Below are 19,906 nucleotides of genomic sequence, written 5' to 3' on the forward strand. Positions count from 1 at the left end.
CAATTAAAAAAAAAAAAAAAAGCTATTTCTGGCTCAGCTCACCAAGTCAAACTTATTCAGGGCAGGGTGGTGCTTCAAGGAGATAAGTCCTGTTTATTAAACAGCAGCGCTGACCCGATAAGCAGGCAGCCTCCATCGCCGCCACACGCTGCGGCTGGAGGACTGAGGGCCGCCAGCTTCACTGCGGGGGGGAAAACCGAAGTTAAACCGAAAATGACAACTGGTGGCGTGAACTCGTTGCGGGGACTACCACCTCACGCTAAGAACGCAAAGGAACAGCAAGATACCTCGCGTGAAACGCGTTACAGCGACCGTCTGTGAAGTTCGGAGTCACAACGCGCCCAGTTCAGAGCGTCATTGCTCTTTTTTGTTGGAGAAAACCCACGAACCTTCATCGTGAAACGTAGCTGCTGTGTTCAAGGCTGCCCCGACACACTGCCCCGGCTCCTGGCTGCGGCGCTCCCGAGTAAATTCCCTGCACCCTTTGAAAGGTGCCAGCAGGGGAAGGCTCTTCTTCATGCATGAGCTCCTGCCGGGGAGGTTTCGGAGCGTGGGGAGGTGTGTCGGAGGATACGGCTGGACTCTGCCCACGGAAAACTGCCCAAACCCACCCACTGGGGCCCAAAGGGCCACTGCTGGCAGCTTTCCAAACACACCCGTGGGTTTTTTTTCCTTTCTATTTCTCCTTTCCTGCTCTTCCAGAGGCTCCTTCCCTAGCAGAGACAGCATTGCAAAGTGTTCGAAAACTCCACGTGGATACCTGGATCTTAGTCTTAAAGCGCTGCCAAGGGGAGAATGAACTGGAAGATGAGAGAGTTATTAAACGTGAAACACCCGAGAGAGAGCTATCAGAAGCTCCTCACTCGTTTGCTACACAAAACCCTGAATACCGAGGGCGTTTCAGCCTTGATACGATGATTGAGGCCGTCACGAAAATACCAAGCTCTGTCTTAAAGGTTTGGAGTAAGGTACGCTGGATATTCAATAGCGAGGTGCCAACACAGAGTATCTTGAGGCTTAGTTTTAATCATGAAATAACTTTCTCTTATAACCCAACTTACATAGACCAAATGTTATCACTCTTTAAGTTATCACTCTTAAGAAATGTGATTTCTACAAGAAGAAAGAGATCTGGGAAAGGCCAGGTATTAGAAAAATAACATCCTCGTGAAGGGAAGTAAACCTCAAGCAGCACTGCGCTGTTAAAAGGGATGAGCGGGAGGAAAGAGGAGCAGAGGAGCTACGCACCAACGCAGGAACGAGCACAGAAATGCTACTTCAGTGTAAATTAGGTGCTTTTGCAAATTTACAACCTGCCTGCAGAGCAAGGCCGCCCGCGTGCAGCTCCCACTCCATCCAAATAACGCCGATCAACCCCGAGATAAGAGTGACTCAGGGAGCCACCCGGCCAAGGCACTCCCAGCGCGCACAAGGTGTGAATGAGCCGCGCTTCTGACCGTGGCTCTGACACCCAGCCGGTTGTGTAACTGAGTTTTCGGGGCCATTTCTTTCATTTACAGCCACTTTGCAGGCTTCCAGCACTATCCTTCGTCCTTCCTGATGCTGTAAAGCTTCGCTGCCAGGCTGCTGGGTCCTGCAGGTCAGCGCCAAGCTTGGCTATTACAGATTTTCAGCAGCGAATTATGCCCTGGTAACAATATCAGGGCCTAACGAGTTACTAAATAAGAAGGGGCCAAGCTGGTTGCATCTGAGGGCTTGTCGACACAGGAGATCGTCTGAGCATAATTAGACCAGAGTAATTATATCAATAAGTTTCCTGGCATAGCAGGTCCTGACACATCTTTAGTAATCAGGTGATGCTTTCACAACTCAAAAATGTTTTAGCGCCGGGCTCCTGTAGCCCACGTTTGTCGATAGGAAGTGACTCTCAAGCTATTTTTCTAAAAACACAGCCCCTCCGTACAACTCACAGGAACCCACGTGAAGCACGGGAGCCTTGTTTGGCAGCTCTGCTTTCGGTCGAAGTTGCAGTTCCCCTGGATCGTCGGGACGGGCGTTTGCAGATACTGAAGCTGCCGTGTGAAGAGGATGCTTTAAGCCCTTCAAAAACATTTTCTGGTGCAGTTTTACTCAGCTTAAGCAGGACTTGAAACAAAGCGAGCTACAGGCAACAAAGCTTAACCTGAAGACAGAATTCATGTCTTTCTGCACTAACAGAAGAGGCACCATAAACACTTTTTTTTTTTAAGGATATCAGATACACTAATTACTTGACACCCAAGTATTTATTAAAAGAAGTCCAAGTTTCAAAGCCTGCATAAAGAATTGCAATTTAATGGTAATTTCGGTTCCCCTGCAGCGCTTGGTTTGATGTGCCCTGCTTGTCAACCCCACCTCGCAGGCAGCACAGCCCCTATGACTGCAAATAGCGCTTCTTCGATCGAGTTCTGCTGCCTCCAGGTGAGCTGGCTCCATCCCTTGCACAAGGGGACGTGGAAGGGATGAAAAAGGCTTCAAAAGCTGACGGAGAACAACGGAGGTTGGAGGAGACCCGAATTTTGCTTGCCCTTCTCAAAGGCAGTCCGATTACGTTTGCTCGGGACCTTGTCCCGTTGAGTTTCGAGTGTCTTTAAGGACAGAGTTTCCAAAACAGCTGATTCCAGTATCTGATCACCCTCATGGCCAAATAAACTTGCCTTGTAATTAATGTTCCAGGTTCTGTCCGTTGCCTCTTGCCCCGTTCTGGTACACCTGCCCTAAGTCTGGCCCTGTGTTCCCCAGATCTCCCCCTTCGGCAGCTGCAGACCACCTCACTCTTCTTAAGTTTCTCATATATTTGTGTGTCAGAGGGGCTTTGGCTTTTTCCTTTTCCCCCCAAACCAACTAAGAAGGCTTAGGACCACCTTCAAGTGTTTCACAGTCCGTGTTTTAGAGAGAAGCTCAACTTTCAAACTGTCTGTTAAGAGCCGCTAGACGAAGATAGGGAAAAGGCTCGCGGTGTTTTGCGAGAGATAAGGAAAACTCCAAGCTGCAGCTCCCAGTCCCTTGATACTACGAGGGCAGAGGAATCTATCCGTCTGTCTCTGCTCCTCGCTGAGCGTGTTTTGGCGTACAGAAAGCCCCTCAGTCAAGGCACGGTGCTGTTGGAGTAGAGGATAGGCAAGGAGGGAAGGTAACGGGCTTAACCTTAACCCTAGGAATCCAGCAAACCATGAGGAAAGTGCTGGAGGGAAGTAGGAGAGATGATGCAGGCGGATTTGAATCCGGCATCTGTGAGAGCATTATCTTAAATATCACCTCCCGAAGGCCTCACGCTAAGGTGTGATTGCCCCGAGATTTCCCGAGGTTTTCTGCTGATACCTCCTCTGGAAAGCAGCACTTTGTAGGGCTCAGCGTGGCAAACAACCCGATAAGCATCTGGAAGGAATGGGAACAGGTAAAGGGCAAAGGGTAAAAACCAATTCTTCCTACCCTTTTATGCAAATAAAGCACGTCTAGGACTGCTTCGGGTAGCTCCTTTAACCACTTCTTGTCCCAGCTATAGCAATTAGGGCAAGTGTTCAAGTGGGTGGAGGGCAAACAGATTACCAGAGGTCTCCTCAGGAAAAAAAGAAGGGGGCACCACGTCTCCATCTCCACTCGGACCCAAGCCATGGAGGAACTCTGCTCAGCTCCGTTCCTCGCTCTGGATGCATTACGTTTCTTTCTCCTCCTCTTCTCAGCACATAGAAAGTGCCCAGACCCTACCACGGATCCGCACGCGATGCCTTCACATCCCTGACTGCTTCAGTGCTGACGAGCAAAAATGAAGGGGCGCTCTGAAAATTTGGGCACATTTTAAGACCCTTGTACAACGTTATTGGGAGCTTCAGGGCCGCCACCAGGCCGCACCGCTTCTAATTTCTTAGTGCTGTCGCACAGAATCCAGTATTCAGGTAAAGAGCAGAACGTCTTGGTTAAACAGCATCGCCTGCAAACCTGTAATCAACCTCCTGATGTTCAGTAGACTTAATCTAAACGCGATTTTTATGGAACAATCGTCACTCACCGCAAAAGAATTCGAGCTATGTTAATTCTCAAGTCCACCGTTGTATGATTTTGCCTGGAATAAACGCTTACAGATCTAGAGCCTTGGTCATCCTGGCTCCTTCCCTCCTGCTGTGTGTTATCAGAGGCATCAGTGCCCGCACGCACACGAGCACCGCTCGGCCCAACAAGCTCTAAAGGCTCGGGCTTTTGCCCCTGGCACGTCTTTGCGGCGAGCTGCGCCTTGCCAGCTGGAGACTGGTGCCACTGAGGCCCCAAACCTCCGTCCCCAGTGTAATTCCCATTGTGTGCAACTTAATGAAACGCAGAAGTGATTTGTCCTCAGCTTATTAGAGAAACAGTCCAGGATGGACACATTTGCTCTGCCCTTTCGCAAGTACATTCACACCCACCCCACGCTTTGAATAGCAGTAGTTTAGTCTAAAGTCTAGAAATATGGATTTGAGAGTTATTCTCACGCCTAAAATCTTTTTACTTTACGAAACTCAGCTGTGAAGCTCTAACTCAGAAGCAGTCACGCTCTCCTTGGAAAAGAAATCTTCACCCAAACCCACACCAGATTAATCTTAAGAAAACAACTCGTGTCTTAGTTTCAAAGTAGAAAATTCACAGTTAATTTATCATTTTTGGTAGTGAAAGCAGCTGCAGGAGCATCTTTAATAGGAGATCCAGCAGCATATAATGCGGTTTCAAGAGATAGGGCTGTGGTTTTCAGCGCTGCTGGAGAGAGTGGTAAAATACAGGTTTGTACTAATGGAATAATTGCGATGTGACAGGAGTGTAGGCTTCCAGCAGGATGCCTCTGTGATATTCCCCCTCACACGCCCTGTTACGGCTCGTTTTTCCTCTACCTGCTTCCTGTAACCATCTCGAGTTCTCCTAGCAGTCAATACAAATTCAGACTCGGCCGTGGCACCGCGCCACCCCAGCCATGACAGCAAAAGCAAGGGAGGAGACCATAAATAGTGGCATTTTACTACAGGGAGATCCAAATCCTGGCAGAAATACGAAGTTATTCAGTTTCTCCCGCAGTGTCACTAGTAAAACCTTACTCAACATCGCACTCAGTCCTATAAATTATATAAATATATATTTATAAATATATATATATTTAAATTTCCTATAAGTTTCCTATAGGAATTTCCTATAAATTTCCATTTGGGGGCTGTCCTTTTCTTCTAAGGATTCTGTAAATGTAAAAAAAAGTGTAGAAGCTAAAAAGGAAAAGGTGTAAGTACAAGTGCTACAAGGAGGCCGACACCTCCACTGAAATTTTACATTACCAGGGATTTGCAAATTAGAAACAGTTGGGGAAAAAAAAAAATACCACTACCGTATTCTAATCACACAACAAAATCCAAACAACCAAGCTCCAACTTCCCCGCCCCAGTGGGAACTCCGTTTGAAGTTTCCTCCTCGTGAGCGAAGCTCTCACTTTCCGAGGCACACGCCCTTGTCCCGCCTGAATCGGTACAAACCGTTCCTGAGCGGCCCTGCATTAAAGGACGAAACAATTCTCCAAAAGAAATGCGTTTGGTTCACCACGACATCCATTCCGTCTTGGCTCTCCTACCTGCATCCGAGTGTCTTCAAGTCTATTTTTGTTTTGTTCGGGGTTTGGATGGCTGGTGGGTTTGGTTGATTTTTTTTTTAACCCTATGTCTCATTGCTATTACTACTGAGGAAGCTAGCAAGCCCGAAGAGCTGAAGGTGAGACATCCTATTGTTTGAGAAACCTCCTTATTTCACCAGCAGTTAAAAAAATAAATCACAAATCACACAAACAAGAGACCCCTGCTCTTCCTACATCCTCAGACTCGTCCTCCACACGGGAGCAAATGAAGATTTCAGAAACGATGGAGGAGTGTGATGGGGCAGGAGAGGACAACCAACAGACAAAAATATTAAAAAAAAAACAAAACAGCAAAAAAGGGGGCGTTCACTGCAATCCCCTGGTCGCATGAAAGGGCAATGAAATAAGTTCATTATCGAAGGATAAGCGAAGCCAAGAACCCAAACATTTAGCTAGGAATTTACCCTCTGCACGAACAGACGCCTGTCCTTTAATAGCAAACGCTTGCTAAACGAGTTTCAAAAGGTGCACAACAAGGCCCCAGAAATAATTACATTTTAAAGCCTCGTTCATCTACATGACAAGTTTAACTTCAAACAATTCTTAGATCGATCCAGCTAAGCCAGTGAAACCTCCCTTCTTGGGAATTCTTCTGAAATCGGCTTGTTTTAAATAAATCAAAATCGGCCCGTCCGCACGCTTCCTAGTGCTAAATTAAAATCCAGGTTTCGTTGTTTTCTCGCGTTAACGAGCCGCACAAAAATAAAGCCCTGCTAGGACAGAAAGCTCTGCGGGGCCGAGCTGCTCAGCCCGCCCGGGGTCCCAAAGGCTGCGTCATCGTGCACGTTCCTGGAGAGGAGCGGAGCAGGAAGGACTTCCCGAGGCAGGAGGTGGAGGCAACGAACGAGGGAGCCTTGGTTTCAGTTCGGATCGGCTCACCCCGCGGTGCCCCGCGCAGCCTCCCACGCCAGCACGACCGTTTCCTTCCACAGCACCGCGGGATTAATTTGAGGTGGAGGTAAACTTACTGGCTTGCACCCGGGCAGCTTTTACATCTGCTTTGAGCAACGAGGAGCTCTGTTTCTCGGGTGCCCGTTTGGCGAAGGCTGAAAGACGACTAAAAGCTGCAGCGGAGACGGAACGCGGCCGAGAAGCGCTGGCGAAAACGGAAAAGGAGAAGCAAACGGCAAGGGGAGAGAACGAACTGCTCTCGCCGGCACTGCGGTTAAAAATCACTTTCACAACCCAAACGCGACCAAGATTTGGCAGCTCTGTGGAAAGCTCAACGAGAAGTGAATCCGAAAGACAGCACTAACGGCAGCAGAGAGAGGGGGGGGAAAAAAAAGCCAACTTAATGAGGGACTTAATTATGTCATCGCCACACCGAGCCGATGGTTTGCTTCTGCCTTGACTGCGTCATTTTGTGAAGTCCCCCAGTTAACAAAAAAAAAAAGCACACAGTCACCGGGTAGCGCTTGGCTTCTCAGCTGCAGCAACGCCGTGAGGGTATCTACGAGAAGCCCTTTTCCTTAATGCAAGGAAACCAGAGACCACGCAAACCCGTAAAAATGCTCGCACGAGGACTTTATTCTGAGCCTCTTCTGAACCTCTGAGGCTCACTGAGCGCTGCAAGGCACCGCCTACCAAAACAGCCGTGAGTATACAGAAAGAGGGGCATCAGCTCTGCCTCGGGGTCATGGCAACACTTCCTGAACGGTTCTAAAAGGTCTCTTCAGAGCTCTGCTTCTTAGAAACGGCTACTAAAAAATTATCACGCTAACAAACCACAGCTCTGGTGTAAGATTTGGGAAAGGCTGGACTTGTGTGACGTACCCGGGGACAGCGCTACTCGGATTTGTCTTTTACCCTCCTAATCTTGAGGGCGTAAAGCCGACAAGGAAACGTTTCAGTCCGTCTCTGGGTATTAACATAAATGGGAAAAGAAAAAAAACCACCTTGCGTTAAGTTAAAAAGCGCAGTACTTCCCCAGTCAACAGGACAGGGCTCCTCGTAGCAGCTGGCTGCTCTGTGTGCGCATCAGAAAGGATGCAGGGCAGTAAGGGAAATTCAGTCGATAATGCACGCAGCGGATCCCTACCCACTGACGCTACAGTTAAACGTATTCAATATTTCCCAGCAGCTACTTTTTTTCGTAGCTTACCAACAGTAAGCTACTCACGGCTGACTTCTCTCGATCGTCGCTGAAGCCAGGGATCAAATTTAAGAGTCAGCAGCGTTTTCTGGTAGTTTGAACGCTACAAACTCCGTCACTAAAAATACAACCAAGCGCTCCGCTAAGACCTGCGGTAAGGCAGGCAATAACCCACGACACCCTTTTTGACAGGTCTCGCAAGCTTCGTAAAGCTATTTGTCGGCACATGCTTAGCTCACCCAGGGATGACTCTCATTACGCAGGCAAAGTTGCTAATTAGCAAGAAGCGCGGCCGTTCACAACGCCAGTTTAACACGGAGACGTTTACTGCACGCATCGGCCCGATCCCCGCAATTTTTGGGGGGCCAGAAGAACTCAGGAGGGCTGCTTTTGGGAACGGACATTCCCTCCTAGGCTGTTTGAAGAGAGAAGAAGGACAGACAGTCATATGGTAACCTGATTTAGTAGGATTTAGAAACCCAAACTCACTCTCGGGGCGTTTGGGAACGTGACTCGCAGCCGTTCTGGAGGGGCCGAGCCTGGAGGCAGCAGCGCAGCACGACGCGTGCCAGCGGGACTTTCCTGGAAGGCGAGGAGTTTTGGATGTCCCGCACGGCCTTCTGCGAGCGCTACAACACACCACCGAGGAGTCGAGTACGAGACGTTTTTGCCAAAACGAAATATTTCGAGAGGGAGGAAAAATGTACATACTAAACCCCACGCTTCCGCGCAGCCAATGAGAGAACCGCTGCTGAAAAACAACTTCCACTTTCCACAGCGTGAATCTTGTGTGTACTTTGGCTCACAAAGGAAAAGGAGGAGGTTCCATTCATCACTTGTCTTTGCACCTAATCACTGCCTCATCTTTAAGATACCTTACGATTACGCAGCAGGCTCAGCCAACACAGTAAGGAGTCGTCTTTAGGAAAACATCCCGGCCGTGGTGACACTGCTCCTGAAAAAAAACTCACTGTGTTTTGTGGGTACGGTTGATGAAAGGAATTTAAGCTTGAAGAAAAACTCTCACGCGAAAAGGGAGAGCTGAAGGTGCACATGAAACTATTTCTTCTTTTATGTACGGCAGCTTACGATGGATTTCAACACGGCTTGCTGCCTAAAATGAAGCCGAAGAAACCGCACAGCTCCGTGCCACCAGCCGAGCTGGCACATTCGGAGCAGGCCCGGGACACAAAAAGCCTTTCCAAAACGCAAAGAGCAGCGACAGGAGGTGCCGGGCGTTCTTGCTGCCCTCAGGGCATACGCTGGGAGGACGCAGGTGGAGTTCAGATCCACAAGATGAAGGTGCTGCCATTTCCAGCACCTGATGTGCAGCAGCAGCACACCCTTCCCTGCACGTTTTAGGACTGAAGAGAGAGAATACGCAACCGTGGCATATCAACAGGAAAATATATGGGGGCTAAAAACGAGCATACACACACGTTGAAACTCAAGAAAGATTTAAGAGTTTCAAAAGTCTATTAACAACTTTTAAAGAGGGAACTTTCAGCCAAACAGCGACTGAGAAAATAGCCTTAGTTTCGCCGGTTTGATACAGAGAACTCCAATTTTTTTCTAGCACAAGAACAAAGCCTGCGTTTCACACAGAAACCAAAACCCCCTTTACAAAGTCAGTTTTTCAGACAACTGCTGCTTCGACAACAAATTAGGCCTTCAGGTAGCAGACAAAAATCAAACGCCCTTTCAAAGGCTCAGAAAGGAACCTACAGCATGCCAAGGTGAGAAATCAGAAACAGAGAAATGCTCTGCAGGGGGAGTTACAGAAGTTTACGTAAGTTTTAATCACTTCTTCAAGCCGAATTGATATAAGGACAGAGTTTTTATTATGATGACCCTGCCCAAGGCAGAGGGGTTGGACTACACTATCTTTAAGGGTCCCTTCCAGCCCCAAACGTTTTCTTTTTATGCCACTTCTACATTTTTCCACCCTGGAAAAGATAACACAAGATGTACGCTTCCTGTGTTAAAACGAGCAAAGCAAAAATCTCACCCATACATTCACATTTCTTACTCTTAGTAGTTTCTTGAAGGCAAAAAAGCGTAGGGATTGAAAAATGCAGCAAATTAAACGCTAAGTCAAGAAGTCAGTACCTGGGGAAAAGGAACAGGGATCACAGCTTTGCTAAACATGGCAGAAGTGATTTTACGAAGTCCCGCTCCGGTACTAAAAGTGTCTTCCCCCCGACGTAACAGAGTGTTTGAACAAAGTTTCCACGTTCAGCAGCAATTTTGTGAAATCAGTCAGATACGGCCTCCTAACTTGCTTTCTACCCTTTCCAGGAAAAAAAAAAAAGAAAGGAAGAAAGAATTCAGATGAAAATAGCAAACCCTGGGCAAATCGAGCCAGCTCGCTGGCGGGGGGCCAACGCGACGGAACGGGGCTGGCGGCGGCGGCCAGTTTTGGCAAGGGGGAGCCGGAGGAGTAAAGTAGCTCGGATGTATCCACGGGCTGGAGCGAAGCAACCAGCAGCAAGACCCAAGTCAGGAGGCGCATGAATGGAGCATTTTACGCGGCGTCGAGGATGTGCTGACAGACATGTAGGGGCTGGAGCTCTCGCGCGCTCGCGGCAGCTGCGTCTCAGCGCATGTTTGCAAACCGCAGCTCTTGCTCATCCCTCTGAACCGGATCTCAGCATGTGCTCAGGTAGCAGCCGGGCGCGTGGAAGGGAACTTTCACTGGCAGCAGCAGACCGCACCGAACACCTTGCGCAAGGCGGCCGAGCGTCCCGCGGACGGTCCCCTTTTCCACGCTGCTTCGCCGCTCTCTTAAAAGGATAAAACGCTAACCAAATGCCCTGCCGGACCGTTCGATGGGGAGCGGGAAGATATTTGGGACTGCTGGAAGCCTGGCTGGGTATGGGGTCACAGGAAGGAAGCAGAAAACGTCACGGCGTGGAGAACAACTCGCAGCTCGTACCCCAGGACAAGCACTGCTGCTGCCCAGCTCCGCACGGGGGAAAGGGCTGAGCCTCCGAGATAAACTCGGAAGTAAACAAGGCAGAAGATGAGCTTGGTGGGAGGGAGCAGGAGCCCGAGACACAGTGGCGATGTCTGGAGGGGAACAGCAACCTGGGACTCGGTAAAAGCGTGGTGTTTGTGGTATCAAAAGCCCTGGGCTCAGAAAGGGATCTTCTGCTGCGGGGAAAACACCCTTACACACCGAATCTGGTGCTGGGGAAAGATCACTCTGAGTGAAAGGAAGAGCAGGAGGGTCAGAGAGCAAGGGAAGGAGGTTAGAGGGACTTCCACCTTCTTGTGTTAAAGGTTAAAGCAATTGGGAGTGATGCCCAATTCATCAGAAGGCATCTTCCCTTATATGATGGTATCTCCCCCAACATCCTCTCTCCCTTAAGCTAATTTTTATCATTTTTTACCTTTACGTGGAGATAGACTGACTCTGGGCACACAAACCTTCGTTACAGTTGGTGTGAAACGTTCCCGCTTTGCTTTTAAAGGCATAGACCAGAAGAACTTAAAGCACAAGCTCAGCGATGCATGGTTACACCTTGGATACACGTAGCTTTTAGGACGGAGGTGTGTTTCGGTATCGTTACGATATTATAATGGCCAAAGTTCACCAAAAGGACAGCATTTTCTCAAAAACATGGCAGGCCGTTGGCCCAGGGTAGCAAATACGCAGCTTATCGGTTCCGATGTACCTTCGAGTTCCCATCTTATCACAGAGCCTGGCCACGGTGCCTGCGCTCCGCTCCACCCTCCGCACGGCTCCTCTCGGAGGCGGCACACCAAGCTCCCCCTGTTCCCCCCAACATTTAGGGTCGGAGGCCTAGGGAACTTCTACGGAGCGCAGCTACAAAAAGCTTCCACCCTGGAAGCCTCTTCAATGCCGCACCTTTTATTTAAGATGGGAGTATCAGTTTAATTTCTAAGTCACCTCCAGCAATCACCCCCCACATACGTGAAACTACTCTCAATCCGTACACTGGCAATATTTTCAATAATCTGGCTCTCCAATTTTGAACAAGGTGTATTGACAGGAGGTGAGCAGCCTTAGCAACAACAGCACAGTCTGAGCTCCACGAATACCTGCACACCGAACGTGGAAACCAGAGAACCTGACGCCAGAAGCAAAGGAAATGATTAAATCAGTATTTACCCACAGTTATTGGTACTAAAGCGTGCGAAAGCCAAAGCCTTGAACCCCACTCAGCTGCAGAGCCCTATCTCCCCAGGGCTTCTAGTAAAGGCCTTCAGCACCGTAGGGAGAAAAGCAAGAAGTACAGCTCCTCTGCTTTTGCTAACACGGCAGCAATCCTGCTGGCTGTCCTTCTTGATTCTCGTCCCCTCAAGGGGAAATCAAAGAAAAAAGAAGCCAGCCCCCAGCCGCGGGTCCCAGGATGGGAACGCTCTTACAGTCCATGGGAAGCAGGACAGACATCTCAGCTACAGGTCCCGTACTTCACTGTGCTGTTCCTCGCTAAGGAATTCGACAATAAGGGAGAGAGATGTTATGCAAAGCTGTTAGGAACAGTAAATTAAAATACAGGAAGTTCGACTTGTTCTGAAACTTTTCTAGGAAAAAGAAAAAAAAAAAAAACCAACAACTATGAGGCACCAGCCATCCAAACACTGTAGTTCCTACATTAAAATAGAAACTGCCTCACAGAAACAGCCCAGACTCAAAAAAGCATTGTCCTATAGTAACAATACACACTTCTACGATATGAATGTATTTCTCTTAAATAATATCGGGGGTCCTTGAGGCAGTTGGCAACCTTTCCTCTGCCCACATTCATCTTCCAGCTCACAGCACTCATTACACGACAGAGCCTGAGGACACCTAAGGAAGCCAATAACCTCTTCCAGCCCTACCTGGTGCCTGGGTAGGGTCTGGGCAGGTTTCACCAACACCTAAAAACCCAAAAATGAGGCAGGGCCCCATGACAAGCTGGCGCCCCCCGACCTCCTTCAGCCCGGGGCAGGCCAGGAAGATGCGGCCCGCTGCCGGGAGCGGGGAGGGAAGGAAATGGAGACCCCAGAGCTGCCAGCAGGAGGCTGAGCTGGCAGCACAGCCGGCCTGGAGGGGGAAGGAAGGCGGCACGGAGCTCACCCAGCCCCGGGGAACGACCCCGGGGCCGAGCCGGGGGGCTCCCCGCCGCCCCCTCGCCTCAAGGCGGCCGGGAAGGGAGGGCAGGGGGGGGGCCGAGCCGCCCCTCCGGGGGCCTCAGGACACGCACCGAGGCTTTGCCCCTTCCTTCCCCGCGGCCTCAGAGGCTCCAACCGGGCCTAAAGCCCCCGAAACGGCCCCGTCGGGGGTAAAAAAATGAAGGAGGGGGGAAGCGCCTGAGGGCGCCTGAGGGCGCCTCGTGCGCCGGCGGTCGCCTCCCCTCAGCCGTCCCCTCCTTCCCCTTCGACCCCGTCCCTCAGGCACGCACCGAGCCCGAGCCGAAAGCCCCAGAAAGCCCCAAGAGGGAGGCGAAAGCGGTCGGAGCCTCACCGGGTCCGGCGGAGGTGGCTCCCGGGTACATGTCTCCGTGCGAGGCGGCTCGGCGGCTCCGAGGGGAGGGAAAGGGAGGGAGGAAGCAGCCCGAGCCGCGGTTAACGCTGGAGGAGAGGGTGGGGGGAAAGGGAGGAGGAAAAGAAAAGGGGAAAAAAAAAAAAAAAAAAGGGAGGAGGGCCCACGTTAAAACCAGGTTACTCGGCGGCCCTGAGGAGCGGGGAGAAGGGAGGAGCCGCGGGGTCACGGGGAAGGGGCGCCCCGCCTGCCGCCCGCCTCCCTCCCTCAGCCCCCGCGGCGAGCGGGAAGCGGGGCGGGCGCCGCCTGAGGGGCCCCGCGGCCCGGCTCTGGGGCCGGCTGCGTGCCGCCAATGGCCGCCGATTCCCTTCCTCCTCCTCCTCTTCCTCCTCCTCTTCCTCCCCCCTGACGAATTTCTTCCTCAGCCATGCCGCCAGGCTTTGCTCTTCGCCTGCCGGTGTGGCCGAGCAGGCGCGGAGCGTTTGTAGGAGAAGCGTTTCTAAGGCTCGGAGCGAGCCGCTGAGGTGAAACAAAAGGGTGTTTTGCCTCAGCTTCTGGCTTAGGCAGGTGTGGTATCGTCAGTTGTGCTAAAATAAAGTGTAGGGTGGCTGCTAGAGGGCTTTGGAAAATGCAAAGTACTTGAGGCTCCTTCTCTGCTGTGAAAACCTCAGATCAGTCACCTCGCTTCCCTCACACCTCCATGCCACGTCCACTTTTTGTCCCATCTAGGAATCCCAGCTGTGTTGTGGTGCCTTACTGTCTTGCACAATGAGATAATTCCTGGCCATATGTATATGAGGTTTGGTACAGGAGAACGCGAATTAGCAATTGCCATCATGTGAAAGAGGCATAATATTGGTCAGCGTGACGTACTGAGGCCCAGGAGATGATCTGTGATGATTCCTGGAGGAGTTTTCATCCCTTGGTAATTACCTCATTGGTTCTTCTTCCTTTCAGGAGGGGAAAATAGGAAAAAATAAAAAAAAAGCAAACCTGCTAAGGAGACTGAGTTAAAGCATGATCTCACTTCCACCAGAAAACATTAATTACATCAGCTATGATCCATACTTTCCTCCAGCGGCGCCATTTAGATGTGGATGACTTTTTTAAAAAAATCTCATCCCAGAACAGTCAAGCCCCTTCAAAGTCAACTAAATTCCTTCAGTTAATTTTACATGCTAGGGGACACCGTGAACATACTGCTTGGTATAGTTATTCAAACCATTTAATATCCTCCTTCATCAGTTTGTATTTGAAGTGATAATAGAAGCATTTAGCTATTCCAAATTTACATCAGCTAGATGTTTACGCTCCCCTTTGGGTCATACTTGTAGGTAGATATTCAGGGGTTGCTATTAACTGCTCATCTGTCACTGCAAGTGTACTGTTCCTGAAAACCTTGTCACCACTAGTTTCCACTGGAGTGATTTTGGATTTGTCTGCATTCCAGGCTCCTCATGTTGCTGGAAAGTTAAGATTTACCAGCAACTATGGACAATTAAAGGACAAAATTACGGGTAAAATTTATTTCTAGAGAAAAGCCAAGTGGCTGGAGCACAATTGTAAAGAGAGACTTTGAAGATGGTCTGCCAAGGGAGCTGGCAAAGGGGTTGCTGCCGTCCCCTCTGTGAAGAGCATTTGGTAATATTTTTGCACAAACACCCACAATTTATTGGTTTATGCTAAATAAGGTTAGGTGAGGCTGAAAACAGGAAACAAAATCCCCCCAAACCAGACTCAGAAGGGAGTTATCCGAGGCGACTTTGGTCTTTCTGCTGTATCAGACAGTACTAAATGCTGAGGTGACAGTGGGAAATCATGCAGTCCCTATATCAGCATCTGAGTTTTTGATACTATATTTAAATCAATCTCTTCAATCTGATTAGGAGGATAACTCCTGCTAACATTATGCATAGCTCCGTGCCTGTTAGACCTTCTGCATTTAAGTACAAGAGAACATAAAAATATACAGATAGGTTTCTAGAAAAGTCCACTGAAAGTGGTGATCATGGAGAAGTTAGCATCCAGTACCCACCACCTCATCTCACCCAGCTAAGTCTAGATTTACTGCCTCACACCAGCACCGGCTGAACAATGTAGCTACATGCCTGTCTTGGCACCTACCATTGCCTACTCAGGTTTAAAAATTACACGTGAAAGAGCCAGGGGAAAAAATGTAGTAGGGCTACCATCATATGAGCAGTTTGTTTACTGTTCTAGCAAGAGAAATAACATGGCTTACGTTTGCTATACAAGGAATACAAGACGAAAATAAGCCATCACCACAAGTAATGAAGGCATTTCAAAATCTGTGACTTTTAATCCCTGGCACCTGATGTGATGTGGTAGTTAACATACATCACTAATAGCATGTCGAGCATTTTAATACCAGGTCCATTAGTACTCAAAAAAATTGGCAAAGCTTATATACTTCAGTCAAAAATGATAACATAAACATTTCAGTCATAAGACTGCACTTAAAGGTATTTTGTGAGAAACAGCTCTCATGTTATAAAAATTCTAGCACACAACACACAGATTTTAGGTTAAGAGGGCTATATGTCGGGCTAAGAGGATTTGGTAAACAGGACCTCGGAGCCCCCCACTGCAGGATATAGTGGAATAGCTCTGCCTAATTATAACTCCAAACACAACTGCTGGTGGGGGAGAACAAATAATCCATGCATAGGTTTCCTAAAAGCCACCACCCCCACCAAAACCCACAACACATTTGCGAAAGGCTTTGGTAATTTATTCTTGTCTAATCTGGTCACCCTGACTAGCACTGAGGCTTTCCTCCATCAGGACATTCACGAGTTCGGAGCTGGCAGCGTGAACAGGAACAGGACAGGAGCAGTGATTACTGTGTTATATTTTTCCACCTGAAGGAAGAGCTCCTCGTGTTGGTAGGCATGTGGAATGAGTTCAATCCAGACTTCCAGGAAAGAACCATCTCTGTCCTGTAGGTGGACAAAAAACAAACGGACTGACTGTTGGATACATAAACACAGATAATCCCATCTCACCTTTCCACATCATCCTGCTTGTGAAATACCGGACTGAAAACAACAGTCATTGAAGCTTGCATGCTGAAAGGATGTGCCGACATGAAACTTCATCTGATACCTCACCCAGCTGCCAAAGAAGAAAAAAAAATAGAGTTCATTTTGGTACTCAGCAATCAGTTGGAAATTAACAAGCTCCCAAGCAACAGAAGGTAGCTGACATTTAGGGGAGGTTTCACAAGACAGTAAAGACATATCCCATGCTACTTTTGGGTTCTGAAGAACACTCTGCAATTGATTTCAGAAATTCTCTGGAAAATATAGAGCCAGAGAACAGCAATTAATATCTGGAACAGGCTAGAGTGCAATATACTTGTATTGATTTTGAGCTGATTTTTGTGGGTTTAGAACTTCATAAGCAAGAGGGCTTATCGCTGTGTATACATGACTGCCGACTTGCACAACCAGTTAAATAGTAAATCAGTTAAATAGCTTTATTTAAACACTCTTTTTTTTTTTTTCATGTAGGAGTCCTGGTGTTCCTGCAGGCTGTTTTCATGCTACTGTACACTCTCAGCAAGATTTCTGGGTTACTGAGGAGAGGAGAGTTACAGCTCTGGTCTGCCCCTGTTCTTGTAGTAACAGGGCACACACAGGTTGGTCCACGTCACTTGCATTACTTCTAATGCTTTCTGTCACTGACAAATGATGTTTTGGAGCACAGTGAAACCTAATTATGTTTTACTGGGCAATTTCAAACCCATCCCCCAAAAAAGCAAAACCAAAACCAACCCTCTCACTCCCCCTTACACACAAAAACCCCTCTATTTTTGAAAAGATTTGCGGTCATATTGGTCTGAAAGCTCTATAAAAGCGTTCTTTTCAACATGCTCTTAATAAACTGTATTAACGATTACAAAGTATCATTAAGAATTGCTGAAATGCTCAAAATCAGGTTTCTTTAGAGGAAAAATTGACTGGCTGTTGCACAGAATACCCTATCATAACTGCTAGATTTCAACCTGAAATTTCCTAGAACTGGTATCTCCCAAGGAAGGAAATATTGGTTTTGGAAAAACTGCATTTTCTAATATTTTTTGAAGTAAAGATAATATTTATGAATGGCTTTTAAGAATCATTTATATAAACAGAAGTAATTGGGGGTAAATATTTTACATACAAATAAGCTAGTGGCAGAACATATGGCTTTTCTTTTGATGAGAGAACATATTTCGATCTCACTAAGCACAATCCTTCTCTTTTTAAACTAAATTAATTTAAAAACCAGTTTATAATTTCTGTTAGTCATTTATAAGAATGATAAAATGGCAAAAAAATTTACTCGGAGAAGAAAGATGTAAATTTGATTCTTGACTGAGGGAATTCAAGCTTACGTTATTCCAGCTCTCACCTGGCCTGACTTGAAGCTGTTATTCTGGAGTGTGCGCACTAGATTTTCATATACTCTATGTCCTTTTCATAATAATATATATATTTTTCTTTACATAATAAAAATATACAGCGAGATCAGAAAAAAAAAAGTGAAGAAGGACTCAAGAAGGACTTACTTTTGTAGGTGATCAGAGCAAACACTACAGCAATTAAAAACTATCAAAAAGATGCAGCACCACCTATTGGGGATGTGCTGTGTGCTGATTATTACCACTGCAAGTAGCAGTAGAGTTTTGTTCTTGTTGTGAGCCCAAACGAGCATCCTGTCCAGGCAGGTTTCTCAGCTGGACTTCCCACTATAGCCATGGACTCAGGCCTGGAAATATTTCTTGGGTTTGAACCCAGTTATGAGAAAGGGTAAAACACACACACACACAAAATCAGCTAAGGAACAAGTTGTTTCCAAAAAGAGGATAAGAAAAGCAGATAATATACTGATACTATTAATGAACAAAGTTGGAGAAGACAATTTAATGGTGAATAGTTGCTTTGTCAAATCCACTCCTACCCTCAAAATAAAATAATAATATTAATAATAACAACAACAATAATAATAAAAGCCATGGACTTAGTGTCATTATAGCCCAGTAAGTGCAACTGTAAAATCAAAATCATACCATACAGAGGAAAACTGGTACCACCACTGGAAAACAGTTGTGGGGGGGGGGGATAACTTGTCCTGGTTAACAGCACCCAGATGTGCCTCAACAAACACAGGGCACCCCAATTAACCGCCAGCTCCTTCCCTCTCTCAAGAGCGGAAAGCCTTCGGCCCTTTGGGTAAAGGTGTTGGCGTGATGGTAAACAACCTGAACTTCACTGGTGTGGCTAATTGCTAAAACCAGGAGACAGAGGCATGTCGAGCCAAATGAGGATCCTCCCAGGGCCAGTGAAAAACTTGGATTGTTTGAACAGCTTAAAGTAGAAAAAAATAATGAACTTCTACTAGGGAAAGAAAAGGAACTGTAGAGAGATTAAAGTGGACTGCAGTAAGAAAGACAACCTAAAAGGGCTCATCTGCTTTTAGGACCTCTCACCGTGACACAGGGATTGCCTTTAGGCAGCTACAGCATCTCCCAAGCCTATTCGGTGGCTCAGGGAATTGTGTTTGTTTATTGTTTGGTTTGGTTTTTGTTTGTTTGCTTTCAGGCAAGCAGTCATCTCTTTTCTCCTTCTTGCAGATGACTTCCCTACCTGCAGGACGTACACCTGGCTGAGCGGCCAGCTCATGTATTATTTCGTGTTGTAAAACACTGCCTTCAAGACACAGATATAAGACTTTGCCATTTTACACTTCTTATTCTTGCTTCCCCGGTGTCGATTCACAATATAATGCAGTTTTCTAGAACCTCACAACAATCACTGTGCTGACTTTAATGCTAGCTTCTTCTGACCCCAAACATAAGCATACCACTATAGCATAACTATATAGAAATTCCGTACCCAATGCTCGATGAAAACACTGCTGTCCTGCAACACTAACAGGCCGGAGGCCCTGATCCTAATTTGTCAGACCTGTGCAACTTGTGCGAGAGCTTGCCGTGTGAACTGGAACTTGGTACCAGGTGTCACGCTATGTGAGGTTTGAATGTGGGATAATGGAAAAGGCCTTGAAAGAAGAGGCCCCCAAATCATTACTAACTTCACAGAATCAGAGAATGGGTTGGGTTGGAAGGGACCTTAAAGCCCATCTAGTCCCAACCCCCTGCCATGGGCAGGGACACCTCCCACCAGCCCAGGTTGCCCAAGGCTCCTCCAGCCTGGCCTTGAGCACCTCCAGGGATGGGGCATCCACAGCTTCTCTGGACAGCCTGCGCCAGTGCCTCACCCCCCTCTGAGTGAAGAATTTCTTCCTTATATCTAATCTAAACCTGCCCCCTTTTAGTTTAAAGCCATTCCCCCTTGACCCTGTCATTACACTCCCTGACAAAGAGTCCCTCCCTAAACTTGTGGTCAACTACTAATTATCGAAAAAGTGCAACTTGAGAGCTGGAAAAAGGCTGTTTAATACAGGAAGGATCAGCTCAGGAAGGTTAAAAACAACAAAACAGTTAAGCAAGGTCAGGGAAAGAGAAAGAAATGTGTGATTCGGGTCTCCTTGGTGAAGACTTCTTGAGTTTGGCCACCTTGATGACTATCAATACCCAAAGTCATGCTTTACTCTACAGCGCCAGCTCTGTAGTATTGTGTACACACATATAATTTAGGAAGAAGTGTTAAGG

At 47.7% G+C, this 19,906-nt stretch overlaps 1 protein-coding gene and 1 long non-coding RNA gene across 4 annotated transcripts in view; one reads left to right on the plus strand and one right to left on the minus strand.

Annotated features, from left to right (window-relative positions):
* AGO2 (argonaute RISC catalytic component 2) overlaps positions 1–13,540 on the minus strand; it is a 58,962-nt gene extending 45,422 nt beyond the window's left edge. The window contains exon 1 of one of the 3 annotated variants that reach the window (XM_066991247.1): positions 13,210–13,540. In XM_066991247.1, the coding sequence (XP_066847348.1) occupies positions 13,210–13,240 (31 nt within the window). In that variant the 5' untranslated portion in view covers positions 13,241–13,540. Of the gene's footprint in view, positions 1–6,609; positions 12,157–13,209 lie in introns of those variants that run through there. The other 2 variants (XM_066991248.1, XM_066991249.1) reach the window with 2 other exon arrangements.
* Positions 12,742–19,522, plus strand: LOC106043711 (uncharacterized). Its single transcript, XR_010828962.1, has 3 exons — positions 12,742–13,234; positions 16,761–16,888; positions 18,866–19,522. It is a non-coding gene; the product is annotated as an uncharacterized lncRNA (long non-coding RNA).
* Positions 19,523–19,906: the final 384 nt, after the last annotated feature.

The sequence above is a fragment of the Anser cygnoides genome, chromosome 2 (genome assembly GCF_040182565.1).
Source record: "Anser cygnoides isolate HZ-2024a breed goose chromosome 2, Taihu_goose_T2T_genome, whole genome shotgun sequence".
Lineage (NCBI taxonomy): Eukaryota > Metazoa > Chordata > Aves > Anseriformes > Anatidae > Anser > Anser cygnoides.